Below are 23,888 nucleotides of genomic sequence, written 5' to 3'. Positions count from 1 at the left end.
CATAACCATCAATAGCCTTATCTTTTATGAATGTTTCTAATCCCCATTTAAAGCTAAGTTGGTGACTGTCACTACATCTTGTGGTATTGAAATTGAATAGTTTAACTATAGGGTGACCATATTTTGGAAACCAAAAAGGAGGACAACATGGTCGGCCCCCAAGGGGGCATGTCCAGCACCAAGGGGGCGTGCCCACCCAAACATAGCCTTGGTCACATGTCTGATTTTACAGCACACATTTAAGACAAATCTGTTCTACATAGCATCTTAATGTTAAAATTACTGAAATAAAGAACAAGTGAGCAGCTTTAACTGTTGTGATGAAGAGAGAATTTCACCAGGGGCTGCATGCATACAAATGACACCTTCTAAAATTCCCTTTTCTATACAACTGTTAAAGATACAGGAGCCCTGTCCTCCTTTCCATATGGTAACCCTAGTATGATATAATGGAACATACTTCCAAGAAAGCAGGCATAAAATTGTGCTCTAAGTGTATTTAAAGTTTGCCATTGCCTGGATTAGCTTCTTGAACTGATTGGAGATATTTTAATTGCAATATGTAAGCAAATATGATGCATATAAAACCAACAAGGTATTAACTATATTCTAGCAAGTGCATCTCAGATTCCTTGATATAGGGCTATGCAAGCTCCTCATAGACCAGCGGAAATTGAATGTGTATAATGCTATGAAGTACAAAAGGCGGCTTGCTGGATTCTTAGTTTTTAAAGAACTAGGTAAGACAATTCCAATTTGACTCTCAAATTTAAATTCCACATTAACTTAAAGCAAGAAAATTTGAATCTGTGCTATAGATTTGTATAGTAAAATTTGGTTTATTTACCTCAACAAATAGTGGACCAGTAAAGCATTTCCACAAATGGAGCAGATTTCATTTTTATTTTATTAATGGCTGACATTGCAAACATAATTGAAAACAAGATCAAGGACATTTTACATCACATTTATTTCTAGCAGTGCAATACCAACCAGTGTTGCTGTTACATACTTTTAGTGTGCTCATTTAAGAATTTAAAGGTATATAGAAAAAAAATCACAAGTTTCTGTTCACAAAAAGTGAACAAGGTTTCCACAGTTAATTTAATTTTGTAGAAAAAGTGGAATTAAGTACATTTTATAAAATTGCAATTATAATTATAATTCCAGAAAAATAATTTAATGTCCTATATTTCCCCAGAAACTGTAGTTGAAACTGATCATCACAATATGCCATATAAAGCAGCAGCAGAACAGAAGTGATGGCAGTGCAAGAAACAAGCTGTTTCCAGGTTCATTTAAGGTTTGCTGTTTCGGCATTTGTTTGAAAAAAGGGGTTAGAATTTGGCACACGTTGCATCTCTTAAGCCCAATAGTATAGAATGCTTACTATCCCGCCTCTGTGTCTACTTCATGGACCTCATAGTGCAATTTGTAGGAACTGGCAATATATCTGGCCTGCCAAAGACCAGCCTCCAGAAAAGCTCTCCCTACTGACTTTTGTCTGAATGTGAAGCCTATAGGGGGGAAAAGCTACTACACTGTAATAGCACAAGGCTTGTATAGGTAGAAGAAAATGTTGACTTGCCAAAATTAAACCCTATGATGTTTGTGCCCTAGATAAAGAGCTGAACTTTGGAGTTTCAGAAATCCCACTTCCAATTTGCCACATCCAGATAAGTCTCAATAAACTAAAAATCTGAAATTGCTGTTGTCACTACATTTATCTACACGCTGAAACATGTATCACCCAGGCTACATGGTAGTTGCAATACTGAACAGTGGTCAAGAACATTCTACATTTCACACCAAAGTACAAATGTGCAGCAGTTTCAGAGGTAATTTACATTGTACTTAATGAAAAGGTATTTATTTTAAGTATCCTATAAAGACTTAAAATACTTTACATTTCCAGAGCTTAATATTTCCTAAATCAGCCTTCCCTAACCTGCCGCCCTCCAGATGTTTTGGACTTCAACTCCCATCAACCCGAGTCAGCAAGGCCAGTGGTTAGTAATGCTGGGAGTTTTAGTCCAAAACATCTAGATAGAACCAGATCGGGGAAGACTATTCTAAATTATGGAAAGCACACATTCTGTAAGAGTGAAGGCAACTTCATACAAGATAGACATGGAACATTTTGAACATACACATTCCCTTTAGCTCCTAGTGCACTTACTTAGCAATATTGCTGTCATTCAGAATATTCAGAGATTGAACCGTCAAATCAAGTGATTTCATGTTAAAAGATGACACCAAGCCCACTTTTATTTAGTAAAATAACTATTTGTTTAAGATTTTATGGCAGGAAGTAAGCTATGTCATTCATTTCCATGGGAACTATTTCTGCAAAGTTTTGTAGGTACATTCCAGCAATCTTGAGGCATATTCAAGTACAAGACACCAACTTCTCATCTACAACTTATTTTAGTGATGTGGAACACAAAAGTCCTCCCAGCTATAGACAGAGTTGGCAGTAAGAGAAAACCGTGTGGATACTTGGGACATGCTTGGATTTGGGAAGAATTCCTAAGAGATCTTTGACAAAAAGCCCTGTTAAATACAAGATTTTGAACAGGATATTTGCCCTTGCTTACCTCCATCACCCACTTCCCCATTAATCTTTTACTCTATTCCTGTTCTATTCCTTTACTGTATTCTAGCTGTAGTAAAAGGGATTCAGAAAAAGGATAGTGGTAGAGAAGGGTTAGGGTTAGAGGGGAAAGGTGATCAGCCTATAAACCAGCAGCATATGTGTGTGTGTGTGTGTGTGTGTGTGTGTGTGTGTGTGTGTGTGTGTAGGATAGTGGTTCCTAGTGATATTTTGATTAAGAAGAAATTCTCCCCCAGCAATTTTCAGGTGTCATTTTGAAACACTATGTTTTTTAATTTCATGGCCCATAATTTTTTTTGCTCTTTGGATCCCTAAAATCTAGTATTTCTACCAAAGAAAGACATATGCCACTGCCCTTAATGGTATGTCATTAAGATTTCAAAGGCAACTTTTGGTCCAGACTTTCACACTGAATATAGTACATAAAACCCCGTTTTCCACCACTACACAACCTGGCTACAGAAAGTTTCATTTGGATTATTTATTATAGTATTTCAAATATGTTGCTTCCTTGCTGCTTGGGTCTCTGGCTTGTCAATGTTCATGAAAGCCTATATATTTTAAATATACTTCTGGGAAAACCAAAAAACTTTGTTTAGTCTAGAAGCTTGTGGCACTTACAGGTTTTAGAGTTCTCAGTACTCCTAGATAATGCACATGAACAGAACAGAATAAATCAATAATTGGGAGGGTGTTTAAGAAAAAAAAGCACCATTGAAGACTTCAATACTGGATAAAGAAAAACTGATCATGATAAAAAGAAAATCCCAGCTGTTGCTCCCTCGATCACTACAGAGATGGTTTCGGCAGACATTGCTTTGGGCAGTTTTGTACGAACTGGAAAAGTCTTCATGACTTTGTAAATGTGTATCTAGTGCCAAGTTGTTGGTTTTTTTTTTTAAAAAAAACACCTTTTTAATGGTAATCTTCCATGTCAAAATGTATAAACCAGGTATTGGCAGATGAGGAACCTAACAAAGGCTTCTATCCCATTATACATTTAAGCAGGGAACAGGTGGCAGCAATGTTGTGTGTGTTCCTTATTTGTCCTTCCCTAAATGGTCACACATATTATTTTGACAAGGAATTGAGTCAAAATGCGCCGTCACAATGGAAGAGAGCACCAGATTCTCTCCAGATGTCTCCTGGAAATCCATTAAGGAGCCTCATTTGCAATTACCTTCAAGAGAAAACATATAATCAGTAATCAAACACTTTTTGTTAAAAAGTCATAGTTTAATGCAATCCTTATGATGTCTCTTTGTAAAATGGTTTAGCTAAAAGTGTAAGGCCATGGCTAGACAGGCCTATATCCCAGGATTGTCCCAGGATCATCCCTGTGCATCCAAATGACACACAGGGGATCCCGGGAGCAGGCAGGGACGACCCTTCCATTTGCCTGGGATAATCCTTAGGTCTAGCTAAAGCCTAAATCACCTGGCAAATTACTGTAATCCCAATTTAGAGCATAGACTACTTTATCTCAGAGTGACAATACATAAAATAGTACTGCAGAAAAGTTGTGGAATGGCAATTGCTGCACCAAGTAAGGAATACTATTCAGAGCTTGGAAGTGCTCCTGTAATTGACAGTTCTTTTTCCATTTTAGTGATAGGTAGGTCTACTAGGTAGATTCTGGGCAAGAAGTTAATTCCTACTAAACAAGCCAGCTAAAGGTGAAGTGCACAAAGACATTAATGTTCTACCACCTTTTCTACCTAATGGGAGCAGATTCAGAACAGGATTATGTTTTCATAATAAATAATTGGAACAGACTATCTGCCATGAGGAAACTAGACCTCATTGAGATAATATGGATTGTACATTGAAGCTTATTTGATTTGTTCTATGCATAAGCATTTGAACGAATATTGAACATACATAGCAATGTACTGTAATGTACAAATGCAAAACTGCAATTGTGGCCTAAACATCACTGCAATGAAAAGGGCCTTTAGAAGTTGCCAGGTTGTTGTTGTTTTTACAAGAGATAGAATTACCAAATACGAAGGATTGCTTTGACAGCAACAGATTTTGATTGTCTGACACTTCTGCAATCAGCTCCAAATATTACTATATAAATACTTGCCTAGTTTCTTTTCTAAAAGGATGGATAAGAAATTGGGGAGAGTGGTCCTTTGACAAGTAAAAGCCATAATGCCACAGTCTGGATTCTCTTCCTCCTGAATGAAGTAGTTTCATAGGAGTTTCTAGTTTAATGTCCTTTCTCCCAGCAGGCTGTCTCTGAACTTGGCACACTACAACTTCACAGCATGTTCCACTTAAAACAAGACCTTCTTGTAACCTTACATTGGTATCCCAAGCATGGTCTGAAGTAACTTTGCTAAAGTCAAGAATATCTGGGTCTTGTCCATTGCCTGGATGGGATACCGTCTGGAAACCCTATGTATGCCACCCTAAGTTTCATAATAGAAGATATAAATTAAATACATAAGAATATTCAGCCACTGACTGCTCCTATAGGTGTCTACAAGAGCAGGCTGCTGAATAAACTATCATGAAATGTTGGGAGGGTCTTGCTTTGAAGTGAACAATTGTAGAGTGACAGCATGTCAATAGCCAGCTAAACACAGGGGTGGCCTGGTGGCAAAAGTCCTATGGGGAGCTCTCCATTGAGGCAGGGTGCTGAATTGCAGTCAAAGCCTTTTTAAAAATGTAGAGAAACAGTGTCAGTATTTATTTATTTATTTATTTAAAAATAAAAAATCTATCTCTTACATCATTGGTGTACCATGTGTGATTAAGAACTAGTACTTCAAAACACATTCTTGGGTCATCCATGATGGCTTGTTGGAGAATTAGACTTTGGTTCTGAACTATCCCCATGTAAAATCTTCCCAAATATTACATAACTCACTTTAACTGATAGTGTATTTTATTCAAACATGTTTAAAAGTTAGAAGCAGTTAAAAAATGTAGGATCCCAATTTCACTACAAGCACAGACTGCATTATGTCTGCTCTCTGCAGAAATTGTTAGGCATCCTTCCTCTCAACAAAAACTTGTATCAATCACTTGTGGCCTAAGGGGGTAGGAAATCAGCTTTAAAAGATCTTCCTGGCTGGTCATCAAAGAAGATTTTTATTTGCCACAGGTAACCAGGAAAATGATTATTTAGAAGCTTGCATTCAGTAACAAAAAGCAGAGTGAAGAGAATTGCTTAATTGCTTAAGTGTGTTTAAAAGAAAGGCTTACATGTTTGTTACAGAATGACAATGAGGCCCCCACTTCATACATCACACCCTTATCTACAAGGAGAAAGCCTGTACACTGAGAGTCCCATCTGTCAATGAAAGCCTCTTAGTGCTTGTACATGCTGTAAACCATGTATGTAATCTTCACAATATCAGAAGGGTAGCCATCTTAGTTTGTTGCATAAAAAACAAAACAAAGCCTTTCGGCACCTTAAAGACTGACAAATATATTTTGACATAAGCTTTTGTGGATACTTCATCGGATGCATGAAGTGTTAACCTCAAATTGGCAAATTTTTAGACATATGCTGGTGGGCATATGTCTAAAATGTTGGATTACAATTTGCAGTTTACAACAGTCCAACGATTGAGAGTTGTTTCCCCTTCCAACAATGCCTCCTAGGTTCAGATGACATGACAAACTGTGCCCGGGCAGGTGATTAAACAAATGGTGCCCGGCGTGTACTGCGGCTTATTTAACATACAGTGATCATGCAAACCAAGTCAATTGTCTGCTTTGCACTATCAAACAAGCCACCATGGTTTAAATAAGCCATGGTGGCTTGTTTTAATCCCTGGCACATGCTGAGGGAGATGCAAACTGTAACCTAACCTGTCCAAGAGTGGTTTGTTGTGTTGCCCGAATCCAGATAGTATGGCTTGTTTGAAGGGGAAGAACTTTCAAATAACTATACAATAGCTCATGGGCTATTTGAGGGTTGTTTCCCCATCAACAAGCCACACACAGGTGGCTCATTAGGGGAATGGCACCTGGCATGCACTGGGGATTCAAACAAGCCCCCATGAGTTATGTTAAGCCACAGTAGCTTATTTTGATTGTACAAACAGGTCAATGTGTCACTTTTAAGAGCAAAAAGCTAGATTATTCTTATGTTAATTGAACCTTGATTTTAACAACAATAATAAAGACTATCACATTTATTATGGCATAAACTTTTGTTGACTTCCACTACATCAGATGCAAGAGGAAACCCTGACTGGTCCCTGAAATATCAACAAGTTTGTTTTTTATAGAGCTGAGCTAGCACAATATAGAGTGTGGTTATCCAAAGCATTTATTTGCTAATCTAAAAAATTCTAAGGATTATTCTATAAGGCCTGTCTGAAATCATGGCTCCTTAAAATAAATTCCATTGCTTTGAGTTATCAAAGGAAGAACAACTGGAGTGCATCTTTTGTCACAATATGCAGAAAATTAGGAATTGTTACAATGCTTTAAAAAAAACTGCTTTGAAAAGAAGCTACACATAGACAAGCAACCTGGCAGAGATTAACGGCAAAGGTTCTACAGAAAATAATGGTATCAAAATACTGTATTTAATAAATTTTCAATTCTTTCTTACAAACTGAAAGCAGTCAAACAAACTAGCAGTGATATCTTGTAAATATAAACCAGTTAAATAATAAACTAACCTGAGATGTACTTTGCTCCGATTAACATTAAGAGGCTATTCATTATAAAAAAGCCCAAAGGCAGACTACAGAAGATACTAGTTTCACCTGATGTCATCCAGAAGAGGTTCCAGTCAAGCATATCAAAAGAGAGATACATGTAAATTGCACTATTTAAGAATCGCATGTATAAAATTATAAGAGAGCAGCAACTTCTGCAAGATGCTACAGATAGTTCAGCATACATTAATAATTAGAGAAAACCTTGATGCTTAGATTTATTTCAACCTTGTGGTTATTTAGTCAAAAGCAATTTAAAACTAATAAAGCAGACAGTACAGAATTCTAAAACAAAGCTAATATTAAAAGATTATTGTACATACAGAATCCACCATTGGTGGTGGAAGAGCAGATGTACGTCCCCTACTACACACACAGGTAAGCTAACATGTGACACAAGTGCTACAGGCATAGGCCCAATGCATAGAATCTTTACCCTTCAAAATAGCAAGATTGCATGAATCAGGCCTAACAGCACAGTGCCCATGTGACATATGTAGGGAATATGCCTGTTCCGTCATACATATTACATTCTCAGCAAGGAGAATATGTACCCACCATTATCCATATTGGGACTGAAAACACAAAATAGCTAGCATTTATTTCATCCAAGTACATGTTCTCAAACCATTGATTCTGACAATATAGTATATCAATGATCTAGAATTATTTGAACCTAGATTCTAAGGCTGTAACCCTATACCCATCTGCCTGGGACTAAGTCCCACTTAACTCAATGGGACTTACTTCTTAGTAGGCATAGAAATTATACCGTAGCAGTATGACTATTTGAGCAAACATTAAAACTGCCCTCAGGAATAAAGTACTACATCTAGTTCAATGGTTCTCAAGCATTTACATGTTAATCCGCCTCAGACTGGTTTTGCTGAGGAAGTGACAAACGTAACTCTCTACATCTTCCCCATCCTTCCTGTCTTACAGATGCTGCTATTGGACGTTAAAAGTTATCACAATTTTTGTCTTAAGGGAATTAAACTATTACAGCAAAATAGAATTTATCTTAGATAAAAATTCCAATAGTGTTTCATGGGGCACATGCATCCCTGACCTATTCAAACATTCTTGTGTTACAGACCCAGAGTATATTCCATTGCTATCTTCCTGCTATCCTTTCAAAATGATCAAGTAATGACTTTCAAAAGGGCTCAACTCAAAACAACTGCTTCCTCCAAACTCCTTGGCTTAAAGTGCTCTTCAACCCCTTTCCTTGTTTAGTCAAACAGAAACACCAACTTTTCTTTTTCTATGTTACAGCCCCTTCTCCTATGGGTGATGTCAAAAATCAATGCCATTTTCCCAGCCTCTGAATAACCACAGAGCCTGCTATGCAACTCTGATAACCATTGCTAAGCTGCCTTTCAACTGCATTATCTCCAAGGGAGCTTACAACACAATATCTCTGCAAAGGGTAGAGGAGTGTGTGTGTTTATTAACATTAGATAGAACACAGAAGAGACCAAGAAGAAAGCAAAGCTTATGAACAGCCCTGAATGTTATTAATCCCAACGCAACACCCCCACCCCACCCCCCACAGTTTTTACTTGGTACCTAAATGCTAGCAAAGTGTGACTGACAAATCTATACAAGGTGGGAATTCCACAGTTGGGCTACCACCATAGAAAATGCCCTCTGCCTGGGAGCCACCTACCTTGCCAGAGCACTGCTTCTGCTACAGAGCCAACCATCAATGATGCTGGCTACTACTGTGTATTCCACTATTTCAAGATGGCTTACTAGAATAGAATCATCCTGTGTTTCCAATGGAAGCCATTGAACCCAGACCCTGACCCATTCAGAATAGCACTAAGTGGTTATTTCTCACCCTAAAATAGAAGGGATGGGGAATAAAGAGTTTAAGCTCATGTAGCTGCCTCTCCTGTTATCCTAGATGCCACAACAACCAGAAGAGCACACCTGCATGCAGCTCTTTTTGTTGCAGAAAAAGCCACATAAACAGGCTGAATCGGAAGTGAGTATGCAAGACAAACTAGAGTGAGCACTGCCCAACATTTCTCATGGTTTCTGACTCTTCCTGGAAGCACCATATCCACCCTCCTACCACTAACCTACCCTCACTCCATCAACAGCACAACAAAACTACTACTTAGTAAGAGTAGTTTTACTACCAAGAACCCTTTGCTATAAACTTGGGTTTCTTTCCTAAACTTTACAGATCTGCAGTACTCAGGGAAAAGAGCAGGAACTGTATTCACTTCTTTCAAGTTTTCCTCTATAGTTGGTAAGAGTTTTCAGAAAGAAGCCATGAGTGTCCAGTAACAGACCAAGCACTCCTTCCACCCTGAAAAGATACTGTCTACAAGTTTGAGAACCTTTGATTTAATTGATGCAACTTCTTCCCTCTGGCTGAAGATAGTATTTTCAAGATTTTTTCTTTCAGTTTTCATATTATATTGCATTTATACTTTAAACTTTATGACAGACTGCACTTCATTATCTTATCTTGAAAAAAGTGGCTCAAATAAAGTCATTTAGAGTCTAAGGCCCTTTCTACACCCAAGGATATCCCAGGAAAATGGAGGGAACGTCCCTGCCTGCGCCCGGGATTCCCTATGTGTCATTTGCATGCACAGGGATGACCCCAGGACGATCCTGGGGGAAAAGGCAGGTGTAGAAACGGCCTAAGGCTTCAATCCTAAGTACGCTTTAAAGGTAGAAAGTCTGTCTAAATTCAGTAAGATTTGCATCTAAATCAGTGGTGGGCATCTTTTGGCCCTTCAGATTTTGTTGGACTGCAACTCCCATCATCCCTCACTATTACTTATGGGGCTAGGGATGATGGGACTTATAGATCAACAATATCTGGAGGGCCACAAGTTGCCCATCACTCATCTAAATAAACATACTTGGGATTTCACTCGAGGTCTCTAGCTCAGTTTTGTCATTTACCAATCAGCACTAATGTAATGAAGCTAAGTTTAGCATATTCAACTAACATTAAGTTCAAGTCAGACTTTTTATATTCTGTTTTATAGGCCCAATCCTACCAGGGAGGTATTGCATGCTCATTCTTGTTTCTAATTTATACAGTAGATAGGACAGCTTCTTTTATTTAAAATTAATCATATTTGACAGCAAAGTTCCCACAGATTATCTCTTTATAATTTATTTACTGCTCTCTCTATGTAAGAATATATCATCATAGAATCCATATTTCATTTATTTGTTTTAAAACAAATAAGTTTTAAAAATGATTCATGGCTACATATCTTTTCAGCATCAGGATAAATCAAAGGTATAATAATGTTTAGGAACATTTAGATGGACACTGCAGTCACAACTCCAGATACCACGTATAAAGTATAATTATAAATGTTACTCATGCAGTCAGAGGAAGCTGCTGAATAGATGCCAATATTTAGATGTTCCTCAAGCAACATAAAAAAAGATTTCCAGCCTGGTACTATCAAGATACTGAGTCTAATGAAATCTAAATAATGAGCATTTCTATTCTCAAGTTCCTTTTTTTAAAATTAGTAACTTTTTCCATATTCTCACTTTTCTGACACTTGCCTAAAGCATTTAGAATGGGGTTTGACTACAACAAATACCACCACCACCAGTTATACAAGTTGGAACTACTGAAAATCTATTTATGCTATTTGTTGCAATGGCAAGCAGTTTAGAAGCTTCCTTTTAAAAGAAGGCAGATAAAAGGATCCTCTGTTTACAAAAGCATTCTTTGTAGAAAGTGATTTTTTAAAAAACACACCAAGAACACCCAACACAACGTTCACAAGCCAGGTATAAAAACAGCAATGGCTTACCATTTCCTTGAGGATCTGATGTCTCCCAATCCATTGACTTCTTAACAGCTTTCTTCCACCTAGTATAGCGATATTCGCTTTCTGAAACCAAAAGGCATAATTTCATCCCAAATTCAAATCCCTCATTTCACAAATATCCTGATGCAACATAGAAACAATCATCATCAGATGACATTTAGATTAGGCCTTTTAAAAGCCAGATAGCCACTTTCTGCACTCCTTACCAGGCAATTACAACAAGCAAGTAGAAGGGTGGAAAGCAGCACACAGAAAGGCAGATACATTTTCCCCAGGACATGACTACACTCACTGTGCTAGTCCAACAATACCAACAGAATAAAACTGCTAGTCGCTATCGGAAGAAGGAATTGGCTAGGAGCATGGGTTGATGCACTCTGAGATAATAGAGATCAGGTATTAAATTTCCTTCTTACCCTCAGGATTGATCTGTGGCTCAAAACGTTCACATGTTACTGCTGTAAAGTCATCAGGATTTAGACTCCAGACTCCCACTCCTTCTGCTGCTCCTGCTGCCATAGCTGCTCCCAGTGCTGTGGTTTCAGGCATGGATGGCTTTACTATTGAAACAGAAACAAAGGCAAAATGTTTATGAGTTGTTTTACATAGCAGAATACTTGGCTATTTCTTTCAAATTATGCATAGGACTGTGCCCGTAGTCAGTGAACTTGCATCCTATTTCACCCAAGAATTAGCAGGAATAACTCTTTTATGGCAATCTTGACAGCAAATACGATGCTGTCAACCATAAGTGACAGTGTGACCAACCTGCCTCCCTCCCTGAAGGAAATGCACAGAGCACAGGCATTTTCAAGGGCTGTCCTTTTAGGAGGAAACCATCGCTTAACTGTGGCTGAAGGAGGAGTATTTGGAGGGCTCCTATATTTACAGGGAAATACAGAAATTAGGCATTATTCAAATATTCCCTGTAGTGCAAGAAAATGGAATTAACTGGGTGAAAAACCATGTATATAGATGCAAGTTGCAGTTTCAGAGAGCCAAACTTTCATGGCTACAAAGACTCAGCCTTGACAATCCTGCTACATCAGCTACTTGAGGAAATACTTTTAGTATAATTCTTGAGTTGAATCATTTCAAGGAAGAAGGCAGTAAGCAAAACAAAAGAGAAAACCCACATCATTTTAAATTAATCAACAGTCACTCCTAGTTCTAAATAATCCACAGGGACAGTTCTCTCACCTACTGGAATACAGAGAATGTCAGCTTGGAGCTGCATAAGGATCTTGTTGTTGGTCATCCCTCCATCAACTTGTAACTGGCTTAGTGGTATGCCACAGTCCTTGTTCATTGCATCCAGTATCTTAAAACAAACTATTTACATGTTAAAAAAAAGTCACATGTACTTTTACAATAGAAAAAACCTCAGTCTTTATGCAACTGCTAGCATAACAGCAGCAGGGATTTGCTCAGAAGTGATCTTTGAAATTTAAGAAGTACAAACAGAAGAATTTCTTATTCAACACAGCTTATGTTTAAAGAAAGAAAAGTACTAGGCCTAATGGACATTCTAATTGCTTCTGCATATTTGAGAAACTATGCTTCAAGGCCTATGTTCAGAGACACAAATCTTTTATGATTAAGAAATAGCAAAACAGGGAACTCCCCCCCTCCCCAAATGACAAGTATGAGTAGATAAATATTTTTTTTATTTCAGTGGGGGGGGGGGGGGGATCAAGTAGGAAAGAAGCAAAGCTCAAAAAAGGAAGGAAAGAAACTGTACTTGACAATTTCACCTGAAATTTGAGCCAGAAGATGAAATTAGCTACAATTCAAAACGCTTTCAAGTATGGTGGCCTGAAGAAATACATCTTAGACAGCCGAAGACACCTAACCACAAAATAGCACAAATTGCACCTTTCATCCATACCTCACGTGTTTGAAAGCAGACAGCCTCTAATGCAGCAAAGGCAATGTGGTTTTTATTTGTAAACTGAGTAAGGCCACAGATAATTCTGTAAAAGAAGAAAGTAAGCAAACAATTCTGTTAGGAGAAAACAACAACTTTAATATAAATAATAATTTCACGTGGCTGTCACAGCACCCCACTGTGATATACTGAGGCTGCTGCATATACATTCCCTGTCACCTGGCATGAAGAGTATATTCACAATACCCATAGCCTTCCATTGGAAAAAGGCAGCGTAATGCTATATATGATGATGACACACTATGTCTAACTGTGAATCTGGCCCCAATCACATGAGTGGGTGGAGGTGTGTGTGCAGTCTGATTTAAAGAGGGAAAAGGGGCACATGGTGCTGTTTGCCCATTGTCCCTAAGTGTTCTTCTTCCAGGTGGGTTCACTTCCATTATCGCAGCCCAGCTGAGGGAAACTAACAGAATGCAGGACGGTAAAGTGCAGTACAGAGACAGTTCATCTTTTGGCCTTTAAACCTGACCTCCCACTTCTGAATATGTGATTTGTGCAGATTCGAATTTAACAATACTGTTTAACAATGATAAACAAAAATGTTTATCATTTCATTTATTACAGTCACAGTCCAACAAAGTTAATATAAAGCATGTAAAAGATAGTTAAAAAGTGGCATGATAGCAAAATACAGTTTTGTAGTATTCCGTCTCTCATTTCCCCCCTAATTTGTGTTGTGGTCATAAAATAACTTAGAAACCCTTTCAGTAATACAAGAGGACACATCCCTTAAACAAATTAGTACCAAAGTTGCGGAGTTACTTCCAGAAAAGGCGGTTAACAATGGAAAAAAGTAGCCTCTTTCTGCATTCCTTACACATGTTATAATACAAAAGGACATGTCCAACATATTCTATTGCTCCAGTGCCACAGGGACATATCCTTTCATTAACCAGGATCTTACTAAATCACCCTTCTAATAGTACTGATGGCAACACATTAAAGTGAGCAAGGGTAAACACTCTTCCGTACTTTGGAATGGTTAATGCATGCAGATATGAAGCTGCAGTGAGTTTGTGGTTGTTAAATTTTTTATAGAGTAATGGAGTGCAAGATTTTTTAGCAGCAGTTCTTAAATGCTGTAGATCTATGTCTGTCTTTGAACAACAAGAAATTGGGCCTTCTGAAGCCCATAGTTGCCCACAACTTCCACAGAGAAGCCTAGCCTAAGTAATTTCTTCTCCATCTCTCTCATCCAATGAGTGGCATATGAATCTGAGAGCAGTAAGAAGAGATAACTACCAGGAACTGCCAGGAAGTGTAACCATAGCCACCATTTAAAGGCATCAATCCATGCCTTGCATTCGACTGATGGAATACGCACTTCCAGATAAATAGCTGTGTTTCCCACACAGGAAGGAAGAACCAGTAACTTCCCCAAAAATACAGACTGGCTTCATTCCAATTTGGGCAGATCTTGTTTATTACTATTGACTAGTATTGTCACATATAGTTTAGGTCACCGTGGCTTCAGCACACATGCCTTCATGGCATAAGGCAGAGTATCCCCTCAATCTTTGTTCAGAATCCTTCTTTTAAGATCACAATGCCAGGAATTTTCAATATTTTTAACTATAACACTCAGAGAGTTATACTTACCCTCTTGCACTTGGTTCCCAGTATGGTGCATATAATCCTGAGAATGCTGGGACAAAGTAGCAGCCATAGGAAGTGCCCACTTCAGCAGCAAGCTTCTCTAAAATCAAATCCAAAATAAAGCATATCTTTGCACAGCATGAACCAACCAGATTGTCAAGTACAATTTTTTAAAGTAACCCTTAGTGCATAGAAGGTTGTTGCACACACATTTTTCTAATAACAAAATACCAGAGATCGGAAAGCAGAAGTCCCAATTCTAAATATTCATAATAGTGAACCAATGGACAACAGAATATTTGTGCCTCTGGCAGCATATCAACATTTGCAACTCTGTACACTGTATCGTAAAAGTCTTACAGTGCTTCTAGATAGGTTTTTATTGTGCAATCACACTGCCTCATTCACAACATTTTATGGATGGTCCAGCTGGACATCATCTTCAAACTGCAGTCCTCCTGTGCTTTCCCATTGCTTCTTACCAGAAAAAAATTGGTAAGGCAGAAAAAGTGGAATAGCTACACAGTGCCTTTTAATTGTTAGCAATAGGAGCTCAAGTCTGGAAGCATCCTTACAGTGCAAGCATACACATGTCTACTCAAAAGCAAGTCCCATTGAGTTCAATGGTACTTACTTACAGGAAAATGGATATAAGATTGCAGCATTATTGAGCTGTAATGATTATAACTCTTGCGAAGTGGATTTTAAAATTTCCTATTACTACCAGCAGTATCCTGATAAAATATCCTAATGTTGGTCTTCTATTTTTAAAAGCAAAACAAGGGACTCAGACTAAAATCAAACACACATTCTTTTAAATTCTTTCTACCAGTCCTTTGTTTAATAAATGCTATAGTGTGTTATATTATCAGATTATCTAAAGCCAAGTATATATTGAAGTTAGTATCACTGAACTGAGACACAGAAGAAGAGAAACAATTTAACAAATCCTGGGCAACAGGAAGGTGCTAACTATTTACCAAAACAAACTATTCAAGACAAGTCATGGATACTCACCAACTTCATCTGAAGACTTTGCAATACCAAGGTTGTCCCTCAGCCAACGAACAACAGCACCAGCTATGGCAACAGAGCCCTAAAACAAAAAGGCATACCAAACATGTTAATCGCCTTCACCTCATTCTTAGAGCACAACATTGTGAAGACAGCACACGCAAAATGGAGGCATGTTTTTTTCATAGTTTCAGAATTGTTTTTGAAGTTCCTTGTGGTCATGAAAACATCAAGGGCAACCACACTCAGAGCTGGTTCTTATCCACATGTTCTTCACTTTATGTTATTTGTAACTTGCACATGTAAAATGGCCCTAACAGACCTAATATCACAGATGAAACTTTCATATCACCTCACATCCCTTCAAACACAATACTTTCAGTGGTGTACATTCATACGTTCAGCTACCAGTCATCATGCATAGAACAACTGAGTGTAAATTAATAGACATGCAGATATGAACCAGCCCTCAGTGGGCCAATTTTTCTTAGAGCCACAGAAAACAGTTCTTGACATCAGAGACCCCCCAGCAACCCAAACCTATATCAACTAGCCTACTACTATATGGTAGGTTTGCAACCATCCAGGGGGTATATAGAACAAGTACTTCTGGTATAACCAACCAATCAGCCTAATGGGTATCAGGAAAAACTTATAGAGTAAACGAAACAACGATTATACTTACTTCTAATGCATAACATACAGGTTTCTCCCTGCCCAATTTGTAAGCCACTGTGGTCAGAAGGCCATGCTCAGAAAGTGCAGGCTGAAAAACACACACACTGGTAAGTATAGCCATGTAATATTAGTTATGTGTAACTGCTGCAAAGATGTTATATTTATACTTTGGAGATACAAGAAGGAAGAACAGTTTTAAGTCATAACTACACATCAAGCAATATTTTAGGGAATATATTATTAAGTACTAATATTCCAACATTTTCTTTATATTAACTGCCTATCTACAAGTCTGGTTGGCAGTTTCAGCTGATACAGTTGTAACAAGTATCAGGTTAGTTTACCCTTTCCACTTATCTTAAATGTTGTCCAATTGACCATATCTTTATGGCATGAAACATTTCTTATTTGGGGCCTTTAATGCTGTACAAAATATTTACACTTGATTAAGCATATGCCTGTTTTCAGTTTACCCTGAGATTTTAACTGCACAATCCTTTGTGTGTCTACTCATAAATAAGGCCAACTGAGTTCAATTGGACCTACTCCCAGCTAAGTGTGTATAGAATTGCATGTTGTACAGAACATGCCAAAGACATAGGGGAAAAAAGTTTAATTCTCTTCTATAACTCAATGGGAAGTTCTTTTTGTTTTTTGTTTTTAAACTATTGTAGAGCAAGGCCTATTTCTTTGATGGGAGGGGGAGAAATAGCAGCTTGTCGGGTCTTAAAGTTGTTTAATTCACAGCACTAACCTTTTGACCTGTATTGCAGAGTAAGAAGCAGCCTGTTCCGTACCTATAGTGAAGATGACAAAAGTTATTGATTTGCTATAAAATGCTATAAAAGTACGAAAAACATATAACCAATGATCATATATGACCAGGCTGCAGCAGGCATGCCATAAGGTAACTGGCAGTGGAGTGGGGAATGATTGAAGCCAGTCTTCCTCCTTCTCCAGACATCATCACAGCCCTTCATTCATTCTGGATTGGTAGATATGTTAGAGCAGCATTTTCTAATCCAGTGCCCTATTTATTGATTTGATTTTACCCCACCTTTCTACTAAAAATGGTACTCAAGACAGCTTATAATCACTGATAAAAACAATAAGCAAATACATTACAAAAACAATTACAAACACAACAGAGTAAAAACACCTTCCAGCTCAACAGTCCTACTTACACACCAAAGACTCACTTGAATAAATCGGTCTTTGCATGCCAGCAGAGAGGGAATGAACCTAGCTTTCCTTGACAGGGAACTCCACAGCCAGGGACTGGCCACCAAGAAGGCCCTCTTTCGTCACTGAACATACTTCTGAAGGTGGCAATCTCAAAACAAAGGCCTCTCCAGAAGATCTTGAGCTGGGCAGGCTTGTATGGGAGAAGGCAGTCTTTCAGCCCAACAGATGTGTTGGACTACAATTCCCATCATCCCCACCCAACATGACAAATCTGGAGGACACAAGATTGGGGAAAGCTGCATTCCAGGCTTTATATAAAAGAAGCAGCTCAGCTATACTGTGCAAAACACTGGGGGTTGCTTTAAACACTAACTGGGTTCACATGATTATGACAACCCATTGTGGGTGACAAGCCACAGTGAGTTGTCGTGTTACGTGAACTTGGACTGATTCTCGCAGGGTGGCTTATGCATGGAGAATCAGCTATCCTAAGGCCGCATGGCTTCTTCTATGGATTGTTGAACCTACAATGGGTTGGCATGTTGAACCCATCATGGGTTGCAGCAAGCTGCTCAGCAAGTGGGGTAGAAATCCCTGCTGCTATTGCTGAGGCATCTCAACCGTGAGCGAGTGACAGCCCCTCTTACTGGTGCCCAAGCAGCACTTTGGAGGAGCTGTCATTAGTTCACTAACTCCTTTTTTATTTTTCCCTCTGCACATTTGGGGAGATTGGGGTCAACTTTATATAAATATAAAAATGGTCCTGCTACTGTGCGCAAATGTCCCTGTTTAAAAAACAAAAACAAAACATTGGTCGGATTATTGGAGTTGTGCAACTCTGCAACGTCAACTGTCCAAAATACATAGGCCCATCTTGTCTGGTATCTTGTTTGTTTCAGGGGATAAACATACATGGTAAATGACAACAGGGGAAGTGTATATAGGCTAATTTTACAGCCTTTGACAAGTGAGAGGTGGGGAAAAGGGGGTGCAGATGACTCCCTTAGCAGGGTGATCCCCAGGGTTTTAAGTATTGCCCTGGACCTTGGGATGCCCTTCTTCGAATCCTTACTTGTCTGACTCCCTGGCATGTTGTTTTCTGAGAGACCTACAAGCCACCCCATTTTTTCACCTTTTTGCCTGTGTTTGACAGCTGTCAAACGCTGCCACTGTAAGTGTGAAGCGGACCAAAAAGTGGGCTGCATGTAGATCTCTGTGAAAAAGAGTCTCTGCCACTGCAGCCAATGGGGAATTTGGCATATTCCTAAAAATGGCTGGTTTTGTTTAGTGGTTTTTTTTTCTATTGCACTTATAGCAGAGATGATGCAGTCACATTTCTGAAGTTAAACTTACGTATTTTTAGCTTGGCCATCCTTGAAGCACATTTGTCCCACTAAAGCAGCAGACTGGTCACCTAAGCACTGGAAGGAAAAAAATTCCATCATATTTAGCTAAAGCATATCTGCACGTTTTAACTTGTGAGTCAAATCACATTTTTTAACAGTGTATACTATGTTTTTAATTAATATTTTATGTATTTTATGCTTGCTGTTGTTATGCTGTAATAATAATAATAATAATTCTGTTTTGTTTTGATTTGCAAACTTGTTCCAACCTCTGCCCAGCTGTGTCACTAACTCCTTCTATAGAAAGGAATTAGATAATGGAATTAGATAAACTATATAGTTTAAGAGAACTGCAGAATCTCAATGATCAGTTAAATGGCAGAACACCACTGCCGGTGCCTTTTAAAGATGTTGGTGCTGGATTGCACTGCCTCCCAACTCTCCATGTTTGTTCTTCCAATCCCAGCCAAGACAGTCCTGACCACTATTACTCTTAGCTAGGCCGGATCTACACTACTGCTTTAAAGCGCTTTATAACAGTTATAAAGCGCTTTAACTGCTTTAAAGCTCTATAAAACTGTTATAAAGCGCTTTAAAGCAGTAGTGTAGATCCGGCCCTAGATTTTCTTTCCAATTGCCTCTTTTGCAGGGCTGGAGGTGTGATAAGAGAGATGTGCAGCTGTTTTGTTCTTGACAACTGAATATTCTTTACCAAAGGGTTATCTTGCCACAAGATCTTCTTCATCTGGAGCATACAACTCACATACATCAATTTCAATAAATCCAAGAGAAAATGGTAGCAGTTATTGCCCTTTAAGGAAAAAAAAATTGGCCTCTTAAAGAGATTACAAAATATTGGCCTCTTACAGAGAATGCTTGCTTTTCTGCAGATCTAAAGGGTTTTGTTTTGATGCAGTGATAGTAAAAATGTGGAAGGAGAGTAGGCAGAATGCATTACCTGTGAAGATTTAAATATATTTAAAGATTTAGTCCTATTGAACTTAATGGGGCATTATTCTGTGTAGACATAGATAGGAGTGCACAGTAAGTGTTGCTTTTTAAAAAATAACCTAGTTTAAAATGAAATCCAAATTTTATGCAAGCACGCTATGCACTTTCCCCCCAAACTATTTGCCTTTCTCTGAAAAGAGGGGAAAACAAGCCATAAGGAAAATATTACTTATGGTGTAGTTTCAGAAATAACAGTGGGTGACTGCCATAGGGCACAATTTTTTATTTTTTTTAACCAATGTTGTTCAACATCTGTATGAAGCCATAGAAGCAGTCATTAGGAGATTTGGGCCAAGATGTCATCAGTATGCTCATGATACCTAGCGGTATTTTTCTGTGACATCTAAATCAGGAGGGCCTGTGCACATTCTGAACTGGTGTCTGGCTGGCAGTTATTCCGCTGAAGCGGAATCCTGATAAAACAAAGATCCTATGGGTGGTTTCCTGTTCTAGACAGGGTTGCAATTCCTCTGGAGGAACAGGTACGTAGTTTTTCACTGGAGGCCCAGGTGACCTTAGTGGCCCCGAGAGCCCATTACCAACTTCGCTTGGTGCATCATCTATGCCTTTTCCTGGATAGGGATAACTTAACCACTGTGATTCATGCACTGACAACCTCATGAGAAGTCTACTGTAATGCACTCTTATGTGGGACTCCCCTTGTACTTTGCTTGGAAGCTGCAGATATTGCAGAATGCAGGAGCTAGGATGCACAGCAGAGCACCTAGCCATACATATATTACACCTGTGTTAAACAAAGTGCACTGGCTGCTTTTAAGCTACCAAGCCATGTTTAAGGTTCTGTTGTTAACATACAAAGTCCTAAATAATTTGGGACCAGGATACCTAGCAGACCGCCTTCTCCTATATATACCCAGCCAGTTCCTGAGAACTTCTGAGGTGGCCTTACTCATCATTCCATGACCGACAGAATGTCACAGGTAATAGAACATAACTAGGCCTTCTCAGTAGTAGAACTCACCCTCTTGGACACACTCCCACGCATGGTTTCAAGAGTTTCAAATGCCTCTTGAAAACATACTTGTTCACACAGGCTTTCCTTTGACCTCTAAGGGATTATGTAACTGACCTCTTTTATTATCTTTCTTGTTGTAAAGTATTTATTATTTCATATTGTTTTTATACTGTATTATATATACATAATATGAACTGCTTAGGGATTTTTTAAAAAATATTAAGCATATAGAAGTATTATAAATACATTCATAAATAAAATATTTGTCTTCTGAAGGTCAGACATATGATACAGTACATCATTTATTGAATTTATATAAATATGGACATTTATTTTATATCTTATGGAAAAATACTGTTTTGAAAAGTGATTGCCATTTTTGCTCCTGGGAAATTAGCTCACAATACAGCATGCTTAACTTTTACTTGAAGATAGGGGCCAGAATCCTGTAGAGTGATTTGAGGTAATGTTATTTGAATGTACAGAGTCAAAAATATCCATTAATTTCAAAATTTCACACTTTGTCTTCTAGCAGACATAACTGCATAGTGCAAGAAGTAAGTGACTAGAGTTTTTGCTTTATGCTCCTAGGTAGTACATGGGTTTATTTGTTTGCATTAATTGTTATAGCAACCAATTAGTATACACAGCTTTGCAAATGGAGGAAATGCCCATTCTTTATGGTCTTACCTGCTCCAGGCCTGTTACAGAAACCAATTAGTATGCACAACTTAGCAAATGGAGGAAATGCCCATTCTTTATGGTCTTACCTGCTCCAGGCCTGTTACAGAAACCAATTAGTATGCACAACTTAGCAAATGGAGGAAATGCCCATTCTTTATGGTCTTACCTGCTCCAGGCCTGTTATAGCAACCAACTAGTATGCACAGCTTTGCAAATGAAGGAAATGGAGTCCTACCTTTTCCAGGCCTGAACTTGGAAAACTAACTGAAAGCATTACTAGCTTCTGCTTAACTGACATATGCAACTCATACTCCGAGTTTATTTTTAATAAAGTATGATCTATAAAACCAATATTCAAACAGTATCCAGAAATTGTACCAAGGGAACATCCCAACTTGATTTAAGGAACTCACCCCAGAAATTGGTACACCAGTCAAAGCTCCAGAACTCTATCAAAAATAAAGACATGGGTTATTTTTAGTTTATTCTATGCGATTTGCTTTTCCTCTAGTAGCTCTTCAAGTATTTTACAAACAATAAAAGCAATGTCCAGTTAGAAAACCATCAAAGCCATAGTCAAGCAAAGTTTGACATATAAAAACCCCTTAAAATAAAAATCTTAAGTAGACTAAACCCTGTCAGGATATTTATACAGGTTTATACAACCTCTGGGTAGTCATGATGTGCAAAGCGTCACTATAACTGGACAAATACAAGAGAAACAAGAAACATAATAAGAGGTTTGTATTTGTTTCTCAGATTCCACCCCAGCCCTTCCCTCTCTGCTCAGTCAAGAAACACAAGTGAAGTAGTTACCTTTCCATACCCCAGTTTATCAAAACGCCAAGCCAAGCCATACTATCTACTCATTAAAATAGCAGCCCAAAGAATAGTATTTGAGTTTTCATAACATGTGGGACTACATTAAGAAGAGCAACACCATGCTTCAAAATGGCAGATCAATGCCTATAATACAGGAGTGACTGTGACAGGGATTAAACGGAGAGAGAGAAAAAAGGACTTCTCATTTTGAAAGATTACGCTATTGGTATTGTGAAAGTATGTGATGCTTTCTCAAAAAGCTAGAGGAAATATGCCACTGTGTTCTTGAAAACAGCCCAGGCGTGACAATATCTAATACCCACTCACTCCTCCCAAAACAAAACAGCTTTTCTTTGCAGGCTGAACGGGCGGGCTGTATGCATGCACGCCCAGCAGTAGCATTTCAGTTCCGTGAAGCCATGCATACACTACAGACAATGCATTTCCATTTAGGGATATCTTTTAAAACGGCTTTTTGAAGTAGTGATGAGATATACCATAAACTAGCATTGGTCTTGATTGTTTTTACTCTCAATACATAAAAGCTTTTACAAGAAAAGTTGTAAAAGTGTTTTGGTGTGTGCGTGGGGTGGGGGGCGGTGTCAACTCAGCAGAATGTCTTTTCAAAGCTTCAACTGCAATTAGTTTAACTTTTCCCTTTTGGAAAAGAATGGGATTTCCCCTAAGGAAATGCACTGTAAGAGCAGAATGGATGAAGATGTGACTGGTGAGCATCCTAACAAAATCCTACTCACCAGGGTAGGGGAGATTTTCTATAGTCAGCAAGAAAGGTAATGGGAACAGGGGAGAGACACAAACAAGTTCACAAGTTCAAAGCCTGCTAGTCCATCTCCATTCCCCTGTGCAGTTCTCTTCTCTTATAAATTGCGGTTTGGGGTAAATTGAATACCAGACCTATACACCCACCCTTTGAAAGTAAGCACTAAAATAACATGAGTTTATAAACCAAACTGCAACATCATTAATTTCTCCTTTCTGTTATCAAATAGATAAAACAATAGTCTTAGATGCTTATTAAACAATAAGCTCAGGTAAGGCTCATCATGATCATTGTCTCTATATATTTAAATTTACCCGTACACTGCCTTGTGAGCTCTGGTTATTGGGCAGTCTATGAATATAATAAATAAGAAGGCAACCTCAGACAGTCAGGATTAACAGCTGAATAGAGAATGGGATGAGGGGTTCGAGGAGGGGACAGCTTTTCCCATTCCTACAGAACTGTTATAAGATGCATCTGTATTCTGTCTGCTATCCAACTATTAATATGTTACCTGAGTCCCAATACCGGCCATCCTACTCTAGAATTTGGGTTACAGTTATTTTAAACAGAAGCACCTGCAGCTTATTTGAAAATGCCAGAAAACTAGTGTTGGTTTTGGGCAGTATCCAAGGTTGCCCATGTGCTCTGCTGATTATATTGTGCCAGCACAAAAAGCTAGTGTGTTTTGCCTTGTTTCAGTTGATTTAGGGAGTAT

General features: G+C 38.4%; 1 protein-coding gene across 3 annotated transcripts in view; it reads right to left on the bottom strand.

Annotated features, from left to right (window-relative positions):
* Positions 1–889: 889 nt before the first annotated feature.
* The window catches only part of GK (glycerol kinase), a 38,337-nt gene continuing 15,338 nt past the window's right edge, over positions 890–23,888 (bottom strand). The window contains exons 9-21 of one of the 3 annotated variants that reach the window (XM_063126492.1): positions 23,145–23,162; positions 21,981–22,016; positions 18,904–18,971; positions 17,120–17,162; positions 16,373–16,453; positions 15,691–15,769; positions 14,677–14,773; positions 13,015–13,099; positions 12,327–12,447; positions 11,543–11,686; positions 11,109–11,189; positions 7,264–7,350; positions 890–3,794 (exon numbers count right to left, since the gene is read on the bottom strand). In XM_063126492.1, coding sequence (XP_062982562.1) covers positions 3,781–3,794; positions 7,264–7,350; positions 11,109–11,189; positions 11,543–11,686; positions 12,327–12,447; positions 13,015–13,099; positions 14,677–14,773; positions 15,691–15,769; positions 16,373–16,453; positions 17,120–17,162; positions 18,904–18,971; positions 21,981–22,016; positions 23,145–23,162 — 954 coding nt within the window. In that variant the 3' untranslated portion in view covers positions 890–3,780. The remainder of the gene's footprint in view (positions 3,795–7,263; positions 7,351–11,108; positions 11,190–11,542; positions 11,687–12,326; positions 12,448–13,014; positions 13,100–14,676; positions 14,774–15,690; positions 15,770–16,372; positions 16,454–17,119; positions 17,163–18,903; positions 18,972–21,980; positions 22,017–23,144; positions 23,163–23,888) is intronic. The other 2 variants (XM_063126494.1, XM_063126493.1) reach the window with 2 other exon arrangements.

Source organism: Elgaria multicarinata, chromosome 5, assembly GCF_023053635.1.
Source record: "Elgaria multicarinata webbii isolate HBS135686 ecotype San Diego chromosome 5, rElgMul1.1.pri, whole genome shotgun sequence".
In the NCBI taxonomy this organism is placed as follows: Eukaryota; Metazoa; Chordata; class Lepidosauria; order Squamata; family Anguidae; genus Elgaria; species Elgaria multicarinata.
Note: the sequence above shows the minus strand (reverse complement) of the source record. Positions and strands in the feature narration are given on the sequence as shown.